The 22,408-nt window shown below is 45.1% G+C and overlaps 1 protein-coding gene across 1 annotated transcript; it reads left to right on the top strand.

Annotated features, from left to right (window-relative positions):
- The first annotated feature begins 5 nt into the window (after window positions 1–5).
- On the top strand, window positions 6–22,361 carry LOC133351916 (solute carrier family 35 member D2-like protein). Its single transcript, XM_061567516.1, has 13 exons — window positions 6–326; window positions 4,520–4,553; window positions 4,723–4,809; window positions 7,343–7,410; window positions 8,048–8,119; window positions 8,714–8,782; window positions 10,743–10,845; window positions 11,166–11,258; window positions 12,165–12,232; window positions 14,041–14,119; window positions 14,903–14,985; window positions 17,518–17,620; window positions 21,967–22,361. Exons 1-13 carry the CDS (start codon window positions 73–75, stop codon window positions 21,982–21,984), a joined length of 1,131 nt encoding a protein of 376 aa, XP_061423500.1. The 5' UTR covers window positions 6–72; the 3' UTR covers window positions 21,985–22,361.
- Window positions 22,362–22,408: the final 47 nt, after the last annotated feature.

Below are 22,408 nucleotides of genomic sequence, written 5' to 3'. Positions count from 1 at the left end.
CCCAGTGTAGGCGGAGGCGTTGAATCAGCAGCAGCAGCAGCGGGCGGGGGGCGATGATATCATGATGCCGTGATGCCTCGGGGCAGATTCTCAAAGCCCGAGGCAGCTCCGTCTCCATCGTCGTCCGAACGTCGGTCCCCATCATCATCAGCAGCAGCAGCGGCAGCAGCAGCAGCAGGCACGGGAGGGCGCCCACGGGACCATGCGGCCGAGGCGGCGAGCAGGACGGGCCCAGCGATGCTCGCCCGGCTCCTGTCGGCCGCGCTCTACGGCATCAGCTCCTTCCTCATCGTGGTGATCAACAAGAGCGTGCTCACGGCATACAGGTCAGCACCGACACACGGGGGGCTGTGGGGGTCTACAGGGCAGCCTGGGGGGGTGGTAGTGGTGGTGTGGAGGATGCACGGAGGCTTTGTGGTATTATTGTTGTAATCGCTCTTGCTTGGTTTAATCTAAGTTGTCTTGTGGTTGTTGTTGTTTGACTTGCATCCCACTGGGATGTTTGCACACAGCGTTGGTGTACGGTGCTTTTTCTGCAATATTTTGCTGTCTTTTCTTGGATTTTCTGTTTGCACTTAGTCACATATTCACTTTAAGATATTTTTGTTCATGTTTTTGTTTTTTGTTTGTTGCGGTTGCACCCGATTCAAGAGCCGAATGGATCACAGGGCTATACATCTTCTTGGTACTTTCGGTAAAGTCACGTAGAAGGGAAATAATAAACTAATAAAATATTACATAATAAAATAAAATTATTTCCCTTCTACGTGACTTTACCGAAAGAACCAAGAAGATGAATCCCTGCAGTCACTGAACGCTTTAAATCGAAATTTAGGGCTTAACGCCTATTCCTAATAAATCAACTGAAACTTGAACTTGGTTGGTCACCGGTCTGCTTATTTCAGGGAGGATAAACTTTGGGGTAGTGTGTGCATCATTAGGGGGTCTTTAGGGGTGGACATTGGGACACGGGCTCCCTTGTGTTGGATCATCATCATCATCGTAGGGTCTTGGTGGAGGACGTTATTAACCTGGAGAACATGAGTTTCTCGGATTATCAACCATCACTTTCTCGTTCTCCTTGAAGCAGTACAAAAGGTTATTTGTACATCATTAACTCCGAGGTGATGGTCACTGCTAGAAGAACTAAATAATAACAGCAGCTTTCATACTCTTTGGTTTTTTTCTCCAGTAAAGTCACGTAGGTGAAACAATAAAATAATTGAAAACAACTAAATTAAATCACGACGTTTCGGAGGCAACACAAGCCTCCCTCATCAGGTGTAAAAAGGGCACAGCAAAATAACTATAAAAATGTCTCACCACAAATAACTCGCTACAGTTATTTTGTTGTGCCTTTTTAAACCTGATGAGGGAGGCTTGTGTTGCCTCTGAAACATCGTGATTTAATTTAGTTGTTTTCATTTATTTTATTGTTTTACCTACGTGACTTTACCGGGGAAAAAACCCAAAGAGTTATGAATCCTTGCAGTCACGAAAGCTTCAAATCTAGAAATAACAGCAGCTGCTTGCGGGCACTATGGCAGGAGGGGGTAACCATGAAGTGAATACAGTCCAGACGTTATTAACACACATTTGTTAATGTTTGTTGAACCGTAACGTAGCCAACCTCGCAGATCTCCCAACAGTATTAGTCATGAGGTTTTTTTTATTATCATACATCATCACACTTGCCATTGCAGGTTGGTGAATGAGGGGGTGGGGTGGAGTTGTTAGGACCGGTTCAAATATCACCTGCTACTAATCTTAGCCGTGGCCAGGATTCGAACTCTAATGTCCAGCTTCATAGTGCAGTACACTCGTATCTGAGGGACACCACCAACAATAATTATTGCTCTTAAAGACCATCGTGTGTTGTGTAGAGAGCTTTGATGTCATTGTTCGGTTCATCGTGAGCCTTTGAATATCCCTTGGGTCTCTACTGCGCTCTGCAGCACCAGGCGATATGTGGTGCCACGAATATTCATTCAGTAAAAGCTTCGACAAAAAATGCAGTGGCGTATGATTACAGTCCACAGGCTGGCGTTGTTCATGGAATGCCATTTAAGGGGATGCAAGCCGAGTCGTTTGCGTTGAGAGCGGTGCCTATGCACGTCTTTGGGCGGCGATGATGATGATGCTGTTGTCTGTGCATGTCGCATTATGTGCACTGCCATGCTACTCCCACCTTGACGCGTTGCTGCACCGACGTGGGTGGCCGCTCTTTCGGTTGTGCTTGGGTTGGCACGTTTACGACGCTTGCGGTACTAACGGGGTTTATGGGTTTTCAACTTTGTCCAGCCATGCGTAACGGGAGTGGGGGGGTGGCGATGTCAGCTCTCATAACTCTCTCATACTGCAAGTACAATAATTCCAAAGTCAAGTGCATGATGGAAAGCATGACAATCCATGCTTATGCATGATTGTTATTAACGTGTTATTCGTTGTGTAGGGCATTTGGTGTTGGGGAGGTAGAACCAGCAATGCACCTATGAGAGTGTCAGTGCTGTGTTTGTGACACAATTGTGTACACGTAGATCCCTTTTTCAGTTAATCCACTGCTGGATGAGGAACTTTCCATGCCATGTGATTCATGGGGGTTATTTTACCATATTTCACCGTGCTGATCATTGTGGGTTGGTGGAGGCAGGGGTTGGTGGCAAGATGTTAACTACCTCTCCTGGTATACAGGAGGTCGTGGGTCGCATGTTTTCACCGAGGTCGCGTGAAAATATCTCTGGGTCCCTCAGCACTTAGAAACATGTGTTTAAGAATATTTGGCTGCTACAAATTTCCAGGCGATAAGCCACTTCGTTGAGCTGTCATTTGTGGCCAGGTCGCTTCTGAAAATGAGCTACATAGCTCAGTGGGCCATACCTGGCAAAATATTGTATATATATTTGGGAGCATAGTACAATGTGGCACCAATGTGACGGTGACATTGACATGGTGGTCTTCATTCGCTGTGCATTCGCGAATGTGATCGGCAGCACATTATGATATTGACAACGATCAGATGATGTGCGGTAAATGCAATACCTGGCCCACACTGGTGACGAGTTATATCTGAAGCGGTCCTGGACGCACCCCACTTCACCAGCTTACTCTGGCCAGCGTGGTGAAGTATGATCAAAAACGGCCATACCGAAAGGTGCGGGGAAGCCTTCATCCAGCAGTGGATTGGTCAAGGGGCTGTACCTTATACATTACACTTTAGAACGTGTTACCCAGCGAGTGGATGGAAGTCCTGGAGCTACACTCCTCATGGCTCTTCACGTCCCGAAAATATAAATACTGCGCCCTACAACATGCCCTTATAAATAGAGCTAAGATCCTTAGCACTACAAATAACTCTGTGTCAATGTCGCAGCTAAAAACTGCTTTACCCCTGGACTGTGATTATCTGCCACATCTATGGATAGAATTTTACTGTGTAGCACTGGTCCACACTTGGTGGTTATTGGGAGCATGTGTCTCAAGCAAGACCCTGGTACAGGTTGCCTCTCCAAGTCTGACTGTAACGTGGCATTACTGCCACGTAATGCCGCGTTACATGCCACGTTCGTCATCTCACTGCTCAAGTGGGTGATCCGATTGACATTGGGCCATGAGTCTGCCCCGCACAAACGTTTTTCTCCAGTCTTGATAGCTGATTATTCACAAATGTGGTTTGCAGGATCCAAAGGTCTGTTGTAGAGTGACTTATGTTTATTCGTGTGTTTTCAAGATAGCGTTACTGTTAAACCCATTTTCATCATCATTATCAGCACTGCTGGATGAAGGCCTCCCCAAGCTATCAGAATCTCACATGAACCTCTGATGTAATTAATAATTAACTTATCATTTTTTCTCTACATATTTAATGTTTAAAAAGACATCTGCTTCATTACCCTGTAGTGTCATTGCATTTTCAAAAGTAAGGCAGATGCTTCTTTTTGGCTTGCTGACTGCACTGAGTGCAACGGTATTTATGGGCAAAGTGAGATGTTTTGCACTGTAAATATGCTTTTCCCTTGGCAAATTTGCCACATTAGTCACAGTTTGCAGTGCCAAGACCTGCAAGGGCTATCGGAAATGTGGGGGTAGGGGTTTTACTCTCCACCAGTATGTTTCAGCCTTGGAATGTCCATTGACATGCGTTTGAAGCTGAAATATAACAGCAGCATTCCATTGTTTTGTTCAATTTGTGATTTTATTTGTGGACTTTTATGTTCTGGGATAAAAAATGTTATCATTTTTTGTTCAGCCATGATTCCATGAGGGCATTTTCATGCCCTGTCAGTTATAAGGGCTGTTTGATCATACTTCTCCGCACTGGTCATTGCAGTTGAGTGAAGGAGGCACCCCAGGACTGGGACAGATATCGCATGGCACTGATGTTTTTTTTTGCTAACCACCAGAGCATCGTGCCAGAGTCTGTACCCATTATTTATTTCATAATATGAAAGATAAAGTTTTTTTTTTATATCTAGAAACAAAATGCTAAACATATGTGTTTTACACCATTACTATATTTCAGATTTCCATCTTCTATATCCCTGGGCATCGGACAAGTAAGCATTTGTCACCCCAAATACACCCATCCTCCCGTGGCAAATTTGCACTTGCATTCAATTCTTCACTGACAAAAAGTTGTTTAAGACAATGGTGGTGGTTCAAAAGAATGGCTTCTTCAGCGGCACCAGTGTGAGAGTAAACAACTGCTGATGTGTTTCTGCACAGATGGTGGCCACGCTCGTGGTGCTGTACGCTGGCAAGCAGTGCGATGTGGTCTCCTTCGCTGATCTGGACCGGAGTGTCCTTCGCAAGGCGAGTTAACCCGCATTTAGCGTGATCCCAGCAGATGCAGGACACCTGTCACGGGGGGCATTGTTTAATAAAATCTCAGTGGCGAGGCATTCGCTGTGACCTGTTGCAACTACCTCCTACTGTGACACTTTGTCAATCCGTTGCCGATTGAAGGCCTCCACACACTGCGTCAGTTGTGGTGGTTGTTTGACCATACTTCAGCAAGGGGTAGGGGGTCCCAGGACAAGTTAAAATATCACCCGCCACTAATGTTAGCCATGGCTGGGAATCAAACTGAGGTCGCCGGATTCATACAGCAGTGTGCTAACCCACTGCACCAGTGCCTCCAGGTGGTCCGCGGGCTAATGGAAATGCAGGATGATCCAGAAATAATGACAACGTTCATATGTTTTTGTTATGGACATTAATTAATATTTTACTGGTAGGAACCTCCTGGTTACACCAGCCCACAGGGGATTATTGTGTCCGTCCGTCGTGCAGGGAGGGGCTGGGTGGGGAGAGAGGGGCTAGGTGGGAAGGGTGGGGCTCGGTGGGGAGGGGGGTGGGGAGGGGCTGGGTGGGGAGGGGCTGGTCACCCCGTGGTGCCCTTGTAAAACTCAACGTTCAATCTACTCACGCCGGCTTGTGCCCGCCCTCACAGTCGGGCATATTTGCGGAATACACCACGCCGCCGTTAACCCTGGCCATTGACCGAGCAACCTAACGTTCCTACCAGCTCCCTCCGCAGGAATGTGTTAATCGTGATATTTAATAAAAATTAACTTAGGTAAACTACCCTGATTCTAAACTACCCTAAGATCTAAATGCCCCTTAGCTGTGCAAATTTTTGTGTGTTCCGGTAACATGAATAATTTCGTATTAATGGTATTTAGAGAGCGAAGTGAATGCGATTTGTCACTAGGGTTGGAGGCGGGGAGGGCTGGGTAGTCCACGGAAATGTTCATATCGGCTGCGTGGTCCGTGAGCCAAAACAGAAAAAACACCGTTCTACATTGATGTAACATGAATAAAAGCTAACAGTGTAATTGCGGTCATCGGTCGCAAACCACATAGTAATGCCGCTTGCTCGCTTTCATCATTTGCTGGCGGCAATTATTTTATTCACCAGGCTACCCTGAAGCCTTCCCCTGTCTCTGCAACCTTGACATGAGCGTATAAATGTTGTTGATCAACACCCACTGTCTATGAAATAAGAAAAAATTCAAAAGCTATGACCTTTGCACTTGCCAGTGTCTGCAATTATGCAAGCAGATTTACACTTGCCTAACAGTATTTAATGTGCAGCATATTTGTTAGGCATGTAACAATGCACCGATTGATAAATAATTGATTCTTTAAGCTCACCATACAAACATTGAATCCCATGTGTAAGAATATGTTTTCCTATTCATTAATGTGGTTTATGTAATTGGTTCACGTCACTGCTGCCAGTCATTGCTGTCAGTCACTGGAGGTGCTACAATTCACTAAAATGTTAAGGGGAGGGGAGGGAAATCGATTTTTCCATCAAATTACGATCCTACATTGCAACCCTTGAATTACTGTATGTGGCAGAGTTGTTGAATCGATTCACCCCTATTTAATAGGAATGTAATAGCATCAATTCATAATTTAATATCTATTCTTACAGAACAAGCTTCGAATTGTGTGTCTATGTATTGATTTGCCTTCATATCACCCGAATGCATGCCGTGCGTAATTCTTTCATGTAAATGCTGTAGCCACTTAAAGGCCCTATACGTACACCACCATGGCAAAAAAAGTCATTTGTTCTTGAGTTAAATCACGGCCCCAAGTTTGTGACAATTTATCAAATAGTGAGTGGGTAAATCACAGCAGCCAATTATTAGTATTTATCATGCAGCGTAATCAATCGGTACTACCACGACCTTTGGGAAGCGTTCAGCCGTCTTATCGATAAAGGCTGTAAAATATGATTTTTGAATATATACAGCTGTATACAGAAGGATATTTCTTCATAAAGACTAGGTGTTTTGTAGACATTGCGCTGTAGACAAGACGTGGTGCTTTTTAAATCCTTTATATTAAGTTCACTTGCTTGCTTGCTTGCGCGCTTACAACCGTGCAAATCTTTCGGTCGTTTTTTAACCCACTTCCCGTGATCCAATCGAGTTGACATTTTGCACACAGACTCGTTGTGCGTGACAATTTATTTTCGTGAAAAATTTTTTCCAAAATTTTCCACTTTTTAGGAAATTTTTTTTTTCATATTTCATTTAAAATACCAATGTGATAAAAATGAAACTCTTACTCAAAAAAAACAGAAATGAATAATAAAATAAAACCGATGCCACGCATATAAAGGATTTATAGTGAAAAACTTAGTTTTTACGGGTTAATTTTTTATTTCATAAAAAGTGAAGATCCGTATTTTACGTACTCGGCCACAACTTCCTGAGACACGCGTGGATTTCATTTGGGCTTGGAGATGATTGTTGTGGCTTGTTTAATATCTACAAGGTCTCCTGCAAGCGTGTGACTCATTCTATTTCCCCATCTGTTTGTTTTTCAGATTTTCCCCTTGCCTCTGATCTACTTGGGAAACTTGCTGACAGGGTTGCTGAGCACAAAGCGGCTAAAGTAAGTTGCAATTGGCAAATATGCAAGCGTAACTTTTGTTCTGTATACACAAACAAATAAACATTGCTTGGTGCATCAGGCTGCATTGGCTGTCCAGACTATTATTACACAGCAGCATGTGCTTATGTAAGTAAACTCTGGACCGGTTATGACCTTCTGCGTCTCATCAGAAGAGTTAGGATTGTTAAACATATGCTGCTGGGTTATGCTATGTTTTATTGGAAGAGCACCCGCATCTAAACAGTGTTCAAAATTAAATTCAGTATCTTGCACCAACTCATTCCGCATTGTATAGAGCACTGGCCTTCTCACGCAGTGCAGGGTGCGCTCTCCGATAAAGCTAGTCGTACTGCTGGTGCCCGTGCATTTGCCAAACATGCCTGGAATTGCAATGCACTTGGGCCGCTACCAAAGCATTACGTGCACCGTGTGTTGCTTTATGTTTTCGCTGTCTAATTTGAAGTTTGATTTGTGTCCCCCGTGCCGGGTTTTTTTTCCACAACTTGGTAAATGACCTCCTTTTTCCAGTAAATGTACGACCAGAACATATGCTACCAGTTATGCTTTGTCTCGTGAGCATTTGATCATGCGAGATTGGTGCTGTGTGCGTCGTCGCCTTCTGTGTTGTCTTCTCCAGCCTTCCCATGTTTACTGTGCTGAGAAGATTCTCGATTCTCTTCACAATGATCGCGGAGGTTATCGTGCTCAAGTAGGTTATACCTCGTACACACATCATAGCTTCATCCTGTTTGCCTCGTTGCTGTACTTTATTTCAGTTGTTTTGCTTTCGTCAATTTGTTGACCCACATCACTCTTCCAAAATCGACATATCCTGGTGTCAAGTTCTCGCATGATCACACGAATAAAAATGTATTACATGCAAGTATTTCGATTTAAAGCTTTCGTGACTGCAGGGATTCATCTTCTTGGTTCTTTCGGTAAAGTCACGTGACTTTACCGAAAGAACCAAGAAGATACATGCAAGTATTTAAATATAATTCATCATGCCCGTTCCCCTTCTTTCTATCCCCTGCTTTTCATAACCGGTTTGGGTTTTGTTGACGGTATGTACGTGCATCACATTGTGATGTAACGGTCTGGCTCATTGCCTCCATTAAAAAAAGCTATATTTATAATTCATCATTAACCATACATCACCTCAAGTCGCACAAGCATTCTTTGCAAAGGCTACAGTGAATTTTAATGGCCGGTCACCTGGTGAAAATACACACTTAATGATCATTCATTAACTGAAAGTAAATATTTACAAAATGAACCTTTTTTTCCCACTTGTCTTTAACAGGAAGAAAGTGTCAACCTCCGTGCAGCTGACAGTGATGACCATGATCCTGGGTGCCTTCGTTGCAGCTAGGTTTGTCAACGCTGGCTCTGTGACATTCGTTATCAAGTCGCACTCATTACACACAAAGTGCTTGCCACAAATGATACACAAAACGTTGCTGATCCCGTCAAGGAACATAAAACCATCATGCGAACTCCGGCCATCCTCGCGGCGGCTTTTGGCTAGCCATCGACTAAAGAGGGTCACTGCATCGCACGCTCTCAGATGTGCTTATGTGGCCGGCTGGAACGCTCTGCTTTCTGATATTAGGAAGCCACTGGAGCTATGCACTTTTACATATAGATTGAAAACTCATTTCTCTAGAACTGCTTTTTATGTTTAGTTTGTTGTCCTTCCCCCAGACCTCCGATTAGCATGGTTGGCAATGTATGGTGCGAAAGAAGTTCTCATACATAAAAATAGTCATTTCATTTACATGACACTTCCTTTAATGCCTCAGCATCTCTAAGCACCTTGTATCACATCTCATCTCAAGCATTGTAGGAGAATCCCAGTGGCAGCTGTCCCTGTGCGGCACAAGGTGACTTAGCACTGGCCTGCAAGTGGGAATTAGTCTGCCAGTAGGTGGCGATAATTGCCACATTTAAAATTGTCCAATTTGGACCACGTATATATTAGACTTTTTTATTTTACCATTTAAGGCCCACTGAGCTATACAGCTCTTTTTCGGAAGCAACGAAGTGACTTATCATGTGGAAATGTTTAGCATGTTTCTAGATATGGAGGGGGAAATCCAGAGGACCCAGAGACCATGCAAACTCCAAATATGCAGTCGGGATCGAACCCGTGACCTCCTGTATACCAGGCGAGGCAGCTACCATCTCGCCACTGTGGCACCCACAGACCAAGACATTGGAACACAATGGCAGACACTTATTGAATGATGTCACTGGATCTTGAACGTCCACTGTGAAGGAGATGGAGCATATTTAATATTTAATACGTGCCCTCATTCGTTACTTTTTGCATTGCCCTCTGCCTTCCAAGTATCGGTGGCATCAATAATGGCCCTCAGATATAAGGTTACTTGTGTGTGAATGTATTTAGCAAATGGTTAGCATGGTTGATATTTCTCCCAGGTCTTTAGAACTACCATGGCTAATGTTGGCAATTTAAATATTCATGTTGTTCAACTAATTTAAACGTTGCCTTATTTGCAACTGATTTGTGGAATAGAACAGAAAACTAACATTTATTTACGTTTATGCAATGAATGCCATCACATTAGCAAATAAGTTAGTACTTTGAAAATAATATTGGCAATCATGAATTTAAAACAATTGTCGAATACCTTTAACTTTGGACAGGACTTATTTTCTTTTCACCGAGTATGTTTTAGTACCTGGCTCAAACACCCCCTCCACCCTGTCCGATCTTGAGCTTTCTTGAGCTTTCTCCTTCATATCACTCTACGCCCCCTCCCCTCCCAATCCCCCCCCCCCCTCCCCTGAAATTAATCAAGTGGCATCTTTCTTTCTCTAACTCTTTCCCAACCTGATATAGGGGTGATCATGATTGTGGTTTGTTTGTCCCATGCAGTTATTTTAATAATTCTGAGTGGCCAGCAGAGGGCCCCTTTGGCATCTGATCACCTGAAAGCCAGGTGTGCCCTGAATTCCTTCCTAATTGTCCCTTCTTGGTATCTTGCTTACACGATGTTGTAATGACCCACAACACTATCCGGGGCTGAGTTGTTTTAAATTAGGGTAACTTTAATGGTGATATATGAGTGTAACAACCCCCCCTGTAATTACTGGGCAACTGATATTAGCGTAATGTTGACATAACTTCTCCTTCAGCACACAAGGCAGGTCCCATTCATCCAGTGTAATTTGTATATACGCGCCTGTGTAGTTAAACTATTAGTCTTAGCTTCCAAGCCAGTCATTATCACGCAACTCTCACGTCACTCATCCCCTTGTGCTGTGCCATGGGCTGACCAGTGGCCTTTGCCCTCCTCCTTCCCTAGCTCTGACCTGGCCTTTGACCTCCAGGGCTATGTCTTCATCCTGCTCAACGACATCTTAACAGCTGCCAATGGAGTCTACATAAAGCAGAAGCTTGATACGAAGGTACACGGCCAGGGTACACAGATATCGGAGCTACTGCGGGCACGCAATCCGTTAGTGAATGCAAATTATACGTGAAAGCAAAGGACGATCTTTTGCAATGCGTGCGTTTGGAAAAGTTAAATATTTGTTTTCAGGCCACGTGTGCAAGCAACGAGCGGGCGTCATTTCATCGTTTTTGTATTTATTGGCCTCGTGGCGTCCTGGCATCCATAACCAGCGAGCGAATGCCCACCACTTTGACCCGTGGAGGCGGCCGCAATCTGCGCGCCTCATCGTTCGGGTGCTCGACTCCCCCACTAAAGTGAAGGTCTTCCCTTCAGGAGCTGGGCAAGTATGGGCTGCTGTTCTACAACGCGCTCTTCATGATCGTGCCCACGATGCTGATAGCGCACGTCACTGGCGACGTGGACAAGGTGAGTGCGCAGGCCACGGCGTCCTGCACTCGCCGCACTCCAGCACGGGAGAACATGACGTCCGATGCAATCCACCACACAAGACGGTTATACTCCTTCGCCTGGCCCCCATCCCAACTAGCGCCGCAGCTTGCGCGGTTAAACCCTGGGTGCTGTTGTGCCAACTGTTTTTGGCCAGCGCTCAGTTTTAAGGAGCCTCGGACAAAGAGGGGCTCAGAGAGCCGCCGCAGGAGGGAGCGGAGAAAAGTGACGGGAGCTGGGACGGGAGTATGGGGGGCAGCGTCAATTTCTCATTGTGGGCGGTGTCACACCATTGGCCCGCTTAAAGCTGGTGAGGTTGTGGGTGGGGGTAAAAGGGTTTGGGATGCAGCCAGTGGGGGTGAAGGAGGAGGAGGGGAGCAAGCAGGGGTGGGGGCAGGGGGGGGAGATCTGCATGGGAGAGTTCACAGGAATGCAAGCACCCAGGGACGCTGCACAAGACTGCTCATTCAAAGATTGCGAAAGTTGTGAACTGGTGTGACCTGGGAATACCACGCTCTTTGTTTAAGATTCATCAATAGGTCATTTGGTAGGGGGGGGGGGGTATTTTAAACTTGGTGGAGCGGTGGCGCAGAGGTTTAATGCACTGCGCTGTGAGCACTGTGACCTCAGTCCGATTTGCGACCACGACTGACATTGGTGTTGTGAGTGATAGTCGAACCAGTCGTAACCTGCCCCCACGCCCCTCACATATCTGCACTGATTAGCATAGTGAAGTATGGTCAGTAAAAACAACCCCCACGACTGACAAGAGCATGGGGAGGCTTTCATCCAGCAGTTGATTGGCAAAGCTCTGTAAATATATATTACTTCTACGCAGTTTTGTTAAGTTGCATAATAAACGTGTTTATGTTTCCGGCACCGCAGGCTTTGGAGTTTTCTGGCTGGGCTGACCCTCTCTTTGTCGTACAGTTTCTCCTCTCCTGCATTATGGGGTAGGTAACCCTGGACATTCCCTGACGTGTAATGGCTTGTTCAACAAAGAGAACAATGTGGAGCGCGCATTCTCCGTGCGGTTTTTATATTTTTGCCCCTGGGAAAGGAAGATTACAGCCCGTGTTATTTTAAACAAGACAGGCAGATGTGAGTGGTCAACTGGGAGTGAGTGTAAATATGCACCGTAAAAACAAATATAAAAACACTTAAAAGTGGTTTCCTCTTGAAATGCGCTTTGGCGAGGCACTGGAGTGCTGTTTGCAGCCCTGAGACAGTGGTAGAAATTCCACGCTGCTATGGTGGAGCAAGAGCCACCCCACAAGACGACCACCGTTAACTTCCCGAAAAGTGGCACGCGTTTTATCCAGCGTTAGTTCTCGTGCGATTTGATGCGTGTCGCTTGAACTCAAGAAGCGCCATTTAACCGATGACTCCATGCACAATTACTCTCCTACGCGTTACGTATGCGCCCGACTTGTGCGTATTTGTGCGTGGTTTATACGCTACGGGTGAGGGCCCACGTTCGCTGATAGTAACTGGGATAGTGGAATACAGAGGCCGATTAGAAAATCACCTGGAACTCGTCAGATCCCTGAGGATAAGCGCCTTTGAGCATGAAAAGTGCTTGGATGGGTGACCCCCATGCATAAAACAGGTGCGGTAGGCTACTGCTGGGCTACGTGATGAGCAGCAGAGGGCAGTGTAGAAAAATCTATTTTACTTGTATACTATCCTTCCATGTCTGTGTTCCGTGCTTGCACCAACCCACACTGACCAGCTCGGTGAACTGTGGTCCAGTCACCTCCACGATCGTGCACGTGCACTGGTCGACAGAATATCGAGCGTGCTCAATTACGATACGTGGAAAATTCGGCGAGAGTAACGTCGATTTTTTTGCAATGCAAAGTAGCACGAGCAACCGGCTTCGTGATCAGTCGACCGAGAGCGGTCTCCGCTTTCAACGACCCGTGTCCACCCTTTTCCCACATTGTCGGGGTCACACCAACCCTTTAAGACATCAGCGCCTGCGTTCTTGTCACTGGAGCACAGAGCAGAGATGAGTCGGGGATTAGTGCAACAATGCCGTTACTCAATACGCAGGAATGCGCTGTGCCGTGGGAAACCTCAGGGCGGATGTCACTTGTAAATTGTTGCTTTAAAAGGCACGGTTTTTGGTTAAAAAAAATAATCAAACATAACTTTCAAATCAATCCGCCGATAGATGAAGGCCTCCCCATGCCATGTGAGTCATGTGGATCTGTTTGACCATACTTCACCACGCTGGTCAGTGCAGAGTGGTGACGTGGGGCCCAGGACCGGTTCAAAAGTCATTCACATCTGATTTTGTCAGGAATCAAACTCGGGTCGCTAGGTTCATAACTGAGTGCGCTCACCGCTGTTCCACTGCCCCACCCATAGTAACAATAAAAGTATGAATGTATATATGCGATGATCACTTAATAAGAAGGTCAAAGTGGGCCCCGTCTAACAAATGCTCGGCAGTGTTTCGCGCTGTTGTTGGTCCTGAGGTGAGAATTGATTAATTATAATTGATGCACCGTATATGTCAAATATAAGCGAACCTTAAATTGAGGATATCAGACTGAACACAACTTTACAAATTAAACCAGATAAACAATAACAACAAGGTCGTATAAACGAGACCAAGAAAAATAGCTTCATCAACGGAATCACAACTCAGAAATTGTGACAACCAGATCGCCGGTGGCTTTTTAAAACATTATGCGACTCGTAATTCGTGAACGTTGGGAGTTCACGGCACGACCGGCTTGTGTTTGCGTTCCAGGTTTGTTCTCATGTATTCCACTGTGCTGTGCACTCAGTGGAACTCTGCCCTCACCACAACCATCGTGGGCTGCATTAAGGTGAGGAGGCAATCGTGACCCGCACACCCTCGCAACTCTCCTCTCGCCTACGGGGGTCTGAAGGATTGAACCGTGGTGCGGCACATTCCATGCTTGATTGTGCATGCCTGCAATCCAGTATGTTATAGGAAAGGATTGGTGGATGACAGATTTGTTTTACGCCAAAACCCAACTGAGCTGTGAGATGGGCCTGCATAAAATAGGTTGTGTACCCATTTACGTGTGTGTGGGATTTCCCTCGGTGCTTCAGTTTCTTAACACGTATAAAAATGATTGCTTTTTCATTGCTTTCATAGCTTTATTTTGGTGATTTCGAAAAGTGTATTGGTTTAGCCATGTTTGTTTGTTGTAGCACAGAGTTAGACTGATGGCCTTAATCTAAGTTGTCTTGTGGTTGTTGTTTGACTTGCATCCCACTGGGATTTTTGCACACAGCGTTGGTGTACGGTGTTTTTTCTGCAATATTTTGCTGTCTTTTCTTGGATTTTCTGTTTGAACTTAGTCACTTTAAGATGTTTTCTTGTTCATGTTTTTGTTTGTTTGTTGCGGTTGCACCCGATTCAAGAGCCGAATGGCTCACAGGGCTATACCTAATGCATGAACTTGAACACTCGTGAATACAATTTGCCAAACATCCCAAATCTGGAGCATCTGGGAGAAAAAAATCTTGACTCAGAAATACTTTTCTGTACAACGTATTGATCTGACTCTTTTTATGATGATGATTATTATTATTATCATTATCGTCACGTGTGAATGTCCTTTTATTTTCCCACCAAACAGAATGTCTTGATCACCTATATTGGGATGGTCTTTGGAGGGGACTACATCTTTTCGTGGACTAATTTTATTGGTCTGAACATCAGGTGAGTGTGAAGCAGCATGTGTGTATGTGTGTGTTTGAATAAGCGATTTTACATATTTAGGTGTTTTTCCGTTACCTAGTTGCTCCACTAAAACGTAGGCACATGAGGAAAACGGTTGAAGTGTAAAACCAGCAACGTTGATGTTTCTAATGCATCACAACAACGTCTACACTACAATGTGGCTTTATATAAAGTCTTAAATGCAAGCACACCTCAAGATACATAACAGGAGGTATATTACGTTGGCCAGAGAAAGAGACGGTTAAAGAGAGGGAAAGAGGGGGAGGTCCTAAGTCTGGACTTGAACGGGGACAGAGGATTAGCACCACAGATGACTGAGGGAAGGGAGTTCCAGAACTATCTGGGCAATAGAGAAAATCAATCGACCTCCCACTGAGCGAAGGTTCACTGGGGGCTTGGACAGAAAGCTTGGTTTCTGGAGCGGAGATAGCTTGGAAGATAATCGAGTGAGATGAGCGATTTAGCAAGGAGTGAATCCATCGAGGATCTTGAATATGGTGTATGCAGTCTTGAAATCGATTCAGAACCAGATTTGGATCAAGTGGAAGGGATTGGAGTTTCGGTAGCGATGTGGTGATGTTTACGGGTACGGGCGTTGAACGGAGCAGCAGAATCTTAGGGTCGTCTGGAGTTTGTAGATGAGGCAAGTGGTGAGGTCATAGAAAAGCGAATTAGAGAAGTCGAGTGGGGGAGTGGTGTGGGCACGAAGGAGGGTCTCAGCAGCAGGAGCTGTAGTAAGGAAAGGGAGGATGCAGAAGATGTTATCCAGGTTGAGGTGTAAGGTCCAACAGAGTTTTAAGGTATGTCGGGGAGACCACAAGAGCTCGGGATCAAGGACAAGTCTGATGAGCACGGTTAGCTACGTACAGTGCGAAAGAAGTTCAACATTCGTATGTAATATCAGAGTTTAGGAGGTGCACGTAAGCTGGGGTGTTTACTGGAGACTATTTTCCGTGAGGAATATGTGTGCCTCTATCCTGAGAGTTCAAGCCTCACTCAAAACTCATGAACTTGGAAATAGCGTACTCTTAGGTTTTTTCGGTAAAGTCACGTAGATAAAAAAATAATAATAAAATAAAATAAAGATAAATGAAAATAACTCAATTCAATCATGTATTATTATTTTACTTTATTATTATTTTACCTACGTGACTTTACCGAAAAAACCTAAGAGGATGAATCCTTGCAGTCACGAAAGCTTCAAATCTAGAATTTGAAATAGCGCTTTGTCATGTTTATGTCACAGGCTTTCTTGCGGGAGTTTTACTCATTGGCAAAAGGGCTATGCAACAGAACAAACAAAAAAAACATCCTGAAACTAAATTTTGATTTAAAGCTTTCGTGACTGCAGGGATTCATATTCTTGGTTCATTCTGTAAAGTCACGTAGAAGGGAAATAATAAAATAATAAAAATATTAAACGATACAAATTCTCACGGCGTTTCAAATTTTCTTGCTGTGGATTTCACATCTGATGATGATTGCTTGTGTTGCAGTCGAAACGTCGTGAGAATTTTTATTGTTTTATATTTTTTATTATTTCCCTTCTACGTAACTTTACCGAAAGAACTAATAATATGAATCCTGACACTAATTACAATGTGATGTTGCTTTTGGGAACAGTAACATGCTAACAAGCCTTGGATTACACTACGGAATGTGGTTTACTGGTGGTTTTGGCAGTGTTGTCACCAAAGTTTACGCAACAAAGTGTGTGATTTGCAGTGCTTTTCTTCGTGAATGGCGCTTGTGTTGTGTTAGAACACCTCCCTGTCTGTGTCATTGGCAGTCCCATTCATCACAGCTGTTGCTTTTCTCTCTGGCTCGTATGAAAACTCATCTTTCAATTCACTTTGATTCTTTAATAGCCGAACACATGGCTCTCTTTCAAAGTTCCTGACCTCGGCAACCCTTACATGCTTGTTAAAGGCACCCTCTAACAGCACTTGCCCTGACACTTTAGCCGGGGTAAGAAAGCAGAGCCTTCTCCTTGGAGCCTGTGCATGTGTGCGTGCGTATATGTGCGTGCACATGTTATCATGTTAACATCGCCACTAGGGAGACAAAGGCGGCCAGACCTGGTGCTGGCCACCCATCCCCTCGTGTGCTGTGCCAGCCTTCATAGGTGCTCACTAACAGCACTTGTCCTAACAGTCTGATAAGGCTATACGAGGGATCTTTGTGTTTTGCACGTTAGCACACACATATAGGTACCATAGTGGGGGGAACGCAGGGGTTGCATTTGCCATTCATCATCTCTTTCAGTCAACCCATAACACCTGCCTGCCCTATGATCTCCTACCAGTAGCCTTTGACACTTTATATGGCCTCAACGTGAACCTAGACTGTGACAGCACCGTGCTTGATGTCACCCCCACGTGGCAAATGGCAGTTTCTGTTGTTATTGTTATAGAGTGCACCCCATCAGTGGATTGGCGACAGGGCTCTTACGCTTGTAGTCTCAGTGTGTGCCGGTTGTGTGTGTGCATGTATGTGCGTGCGTGCGAGCAGCATTGCGGGCAGTCTGGTGTACTCCGTCATCACGCTGCGTGGCGAGCGGGCGCAGGCCAAGCATGCGTCTAACGGCCTTGGAGATGCGCGCCTGCGCACCACGGTTTGATCCGCGACGGACTGCACATCCCCCCCACGCGACCCCCACCCCCCGCTCCCTCACCAGCCCCAGTGCTGGCACAGAATGGCGCACGCTTACCCAGCTCATTATCGAAGCGGGGCAGTGTGGGTAATCGGTGGTGTGCATCAGGTGCAGGCTCAGAGAGTCGATGAGAATACTGTGGGTTTTCGTTGAGAACGTGTTCGTTACAGATTGGCTCAAGGAGAGGAATATTTCTGGCGAGTCGGTGTTCATAGACTTGCTTTAGCTCTGGTTCTTAACCTGGGTTCGATCGAACCCCAGGGGTTCGGTGAGTCAGTCTCAGGGGTTCGGCGGAGGTTAAGACACACACCCGACTCATATGATTGTGCACCAGTAAAACATATTTTGAATTTGAAAAAATCATATTTTATTTTTCCAATTAATAAGGGTTCGGTGAATGTGCATATGAAACTGGTGGGGTTCGGTACCTCCAAAAAGGTTAAGAACCACTGCTTTAGCTGAACACCAAACGATGAAAGTTAATTATCGTTCCATTGCTCTGGCCTCGCCTGACTGGGCACCGTTGCACCGCCTGGGCTGGTCCATTCAACCAATCCAGGCGATGTTTGATTGACCATCTTGTGGAGGTGCGCACACTTGTTCCCAGCGCTCGGCAGCCTACGCAGTAACAGCATTATTGCTATGATTGTTGTTGCACAAAGGAACAAAGAGTACCTATTGTCAGGAACAGATACATGAACCGAGAAACGATGCACCTGTGCATTCCTGCTTGCTGCTCATGTTTTGAGAAGGTCGAAACCAAACCGGCGCCTCCCACTTAAAGTTTTGGCGGCCGTGAAAAGTTAATTCCATGATGCAGGAGACTGTTAAGCGCTGGAGCTCTTCTCTGGGTCAAGCACTGCCCTCCCTTCACTTCCGACGATTGTGAATTCCATCACTGCTGTTTCTGTCCCCTCGAGGCAGAACTTGTCGCTGAAGAAACCAATCAAAGTTATGGTTTCATTGCTGTGTTGGTGAATCTTTCGCTGCGATATTTTCCAATCGGCAATTTTTTTTTTTTACAAATCACACTTGCCCCGTGCTAAGCGGGAACGCTGCAGAGTGGATGTGGTAGCGCTCGCCTAGCATGCCTGCCCAGCTGTGAAGTGTCGAGTTTGGCTGTGTGGGTGACGCAGATGTTTGAAGTATGTCAAGTTTTACGAGCGTGGGATATGCACGCAGGCGGACTGAGACCTTGTACAATGCGGTTTCAGTTGGGTGAGCATTGTTTATGTGGTTATGCCCGCAGGCGTTTTTTAATGTCATAATCGCACACTCACCCGCCACTATTTCCCAACAGCGAGAATAACAATGTAAATAGCGGTCCATGGGTCAAAAGGTGAATGGTGATGAGAATGTTATAAGCTAATACTGATGTTCACTGTTGTGTGCAGAATTTGTTTTATATGCTGTAACTTAAATTTGTTTTAAATGTTTTGCTTTGTTATGTCAGTATTTCATTTGTAGTAATCATTCAAGGTATGAACGTAGCAATTATTGGCTTTGTACGAAAAAACACATCAAAGAATGCCATCCTGAAATTATATGCGCCACATTCCATCGCACCTTTAAATTATGTACTTTATTTAAGTTTGCGTGGCATTTGCCTGAGCTCTCTCTCTCGCAATACTGGTGGTGAAGTGCTCATAAGCTGTAGGTGGTAAACCTTCCCCAGGGCTCACATGACGTGCTAGCCCAGTCACATCCACGCGGTCTCCCCCCTCGAACCCTGAGCTCACATCGCTCTGCGTGACCCCTCCGGGATCACCACACGTAGCCGTGGAAACTGTTACCGAGCCGAGGCCGATGTTTGCCGACGTGTGCGCGACCACCGCCATAGGCCCATGGTGCTCGTTAAAGTAACCCTCCCTAAGGTCACATTGGGTCGTTTAGGAAGCATCGGCAAGAAAAAAAACCCAACATATTGGTTTGATTATACAAGTTTTTTTTTTAATATGGCATGCCCTCCCACTGTCTTGTTTATTGAGTTCTGCTTTTAAAAAAAAATCCGCTTACACAACAGACTGCCTGGGTGGCGTGGACTTGTCGCGGCTGTGAAATCGCCGTTTGCCCGCATCCATTTGAAACGGAAATCGTATTGCTTCCATGGAAAAGTTTTTTTTTTTCGCAAACCGCTAGGAAGTGAGGACGGACGGACAGACTGCAGCAGTTCTGCTCCATGAGCATCCTGCACATTCTCTTGCCCGTGCTTTGTTTAACTCAGGGAGTTGGTGCATCGACCCAAGCTGTCAAATTCTAGAGGATTTGCTTTCGGTCAGGTCTGCGGATCATGTTGAGGTCAAATGTAAAGGCTTGTCACAGTGAAGTTTTTAACCCTTGGGATTAGTAATATCTGTTACAATATTTAATCTTGCATTTCTGTGAAATAAGAGCTAGTTGATGTTCGGCAAACTGCACAGACTAGTTTTGGCAGAGTTCTGCTCTGCCTACAAACAAGATAAGGATAACGTCGGTGTGTCGATGTTATTTCCGCACAGTGTACAGATCCGTGAGTCGTTGGTGTACGTGTATGAGAAGTAATGCAAGAAGGTACACTGTCAATCTGAACCAACGAGTGGCTTATAGCCCATTACTCAGACAACGATGCTTGAAATGGCAGTGATAATTATTTTTAAAGAGGACCTGAGATCACGTCATTTGAATATGGGGTATGATTTGTGTTGAGAAAGAGGCTTCACTGCAAAATGTCAAAGTGATCGTTTTAACCTGGCATGGCCGCCCACTTTTGTCGGGATCATTTAAGTTTGCGAGGCTTCGCGAAGGCCATTGTCATTGGTTATCGTCCTGAATGTCTCTTGGGGTCCGTGATGACATGGAAACCCGTGCGATGGATCATTTGCCCACTCTTTTTTAAGTTCAGCAGAGTCGGCAGGACTCTCACCGTGCAGGTGCCGTGAATCCGTTTGCGCTTGTAGATTTTTCTAGCTCTCGTATTTTTGTCAAGAGGAAATGTTTCGTGTTTGTAAAACGGAAATGTTTCGTGAAGCGTGTGCAAGATGTGTTGTTGCAACTGCTTTTTAAACTCTTTTGTTGCTTAACTTGATTTTTCCATTTCTGAATCCAAAAACTTAGGCCCACTTTTCACGAGAAAATATTTTTATTTCGTACTTGAGGAAAGTTGGATTTTTTTTAGGCTTCGGCAAGCGGCCGCAGCCATTAACATCGGGCACCCCCCCCCCCCGCCCCACCTGGATGTCGTAGGCCTTGCAGTTAAATGTGCATCTCTGAAAGGCCGCACCTATACAACAGGGCAGGGTTCCACCTTACATTACTTTATGCAGTCATTTGTCACGTCCTATGCTGCAATAATGCATGGTAACGCATAGGTGACCCTCTTGATATTATTACTGCGCTGCCGAGATGGAGCACTGTAGTTATTAACAGTGCCTCTACATAGGTACACCTTTACATAGATAGCAAATCTTAAAATACTAATTTCTGTACGGCCTGGCAGCACCCTCCGAGCAATTTCAATGGCTGACTGGAGGAGAGCCACCGTCTTGCCAAAGCTACTTCGGCAGGGGCCAGGACTTCAGAATCAGTGCCGAGCAAAAGGTGTGCGGCGTGGCCCATATTGTTGCCCTACAAATTTAAATCAAATGAAATGTCGGTGTTTGTAGACTCCAGCCTCTGCCGTGGCTAAGCGCAGATATAACAATGGTAATGGAAGTTGGAGCCTCGTTGTATTTTATGGTTACAGGTGGAGGAGGTCTTACGATCGATCTTCTTGGGGGATATACCCAACATTAATGGTTGCAGGTGCTGACTGTCCAAACAAAGCTAATTTTGAGAAATTATCGAAACACAGAATCTCACGGAAATATGTTCAGAATCAACCAGTGACGTGATTGTGTTATACACCAACTCAGGAGTTACACACCCATTAAACTGGTTTTTATCAGTTAACAATTCGGATGCCCTGCAAACTGGTGTGCTGTTCCACACGCTACTCTTCTTCGTTTAATGAGTTTTTCATTTGCCTTTTAAACAACGCATTTGTAGGATGCGCAATGGGTTTGTAACTTTAGAGTCAGCTATTGATTTTACTCGGCAACTCTTGTCTTGCGAATGAGAGCAAAACCTTGATTTAGCAGCTTCTGTGAATCGTGTTTGGATGATTTAAAACCCTTTGTAAAGCGAAACAACAAATAAAAGGTCGAATCAAAACAAATCTCTTTTCTGCTCATACGGTCCGCGGTGTGAATCGAATGAAGGGATCGTGCTTCCTGATCTCTCACGCAGATATGACCCTTCAGCCATGCGCGTGGAATGTGTTTACATTACAGGTAAAGAAGAAAAAGTGAAGACGGGGAAGGGTGGGGGACCAAGCGGAGGGTTACAACTCCTAAAATTCCACACTTCAAGAAAGTTTCCTTACAGCGGTGGCTTTCGTCGATTGGGTAATTTCATCTGGAACGACTTATGGTAGTTTTACTTTTGATCTCTGCATGTCAAGTTTTGCATTGCCAATAGCCGAGCGTACTACTGATGGTTTTGTGAAGCTACTGGCAGTTAAAATCCTTCCCTATATTTTTATGCACATTTCAAAGAATTTAGGAGTGAATCTGGATGATTATAACTTTGAGAACAAAATTGTTTGTACAATGGGAAATGCGTTGCTTACATTTTGACTGAAGGAATTTTGGTTTTGTCGATCAAATAAAATCGGCAACAAATCAAACAATGAGCCTCGGAGTTTCCATCGTGAGGTCACCTGATGTATAATCC

Source organism: Lethenteron reissneri, chromosome 39, assembly GCF_015708825.2.
Source record: "Lethenteron reissneri isolate LAM-NWPU_2019-01 chromosome 39, ASM1570882v1, whole genome shotgun sequence".
Lineage (NCBI taxonomy): Eukaryota > Metazoa > Chordata > Hyperoartia > Petromyzontiformes > Petromyzontidae > Lethenteron > Lethenteron reissneri.
This window is presented reverse-complemented; position numbering and strand designations above follow the sequence as displayed.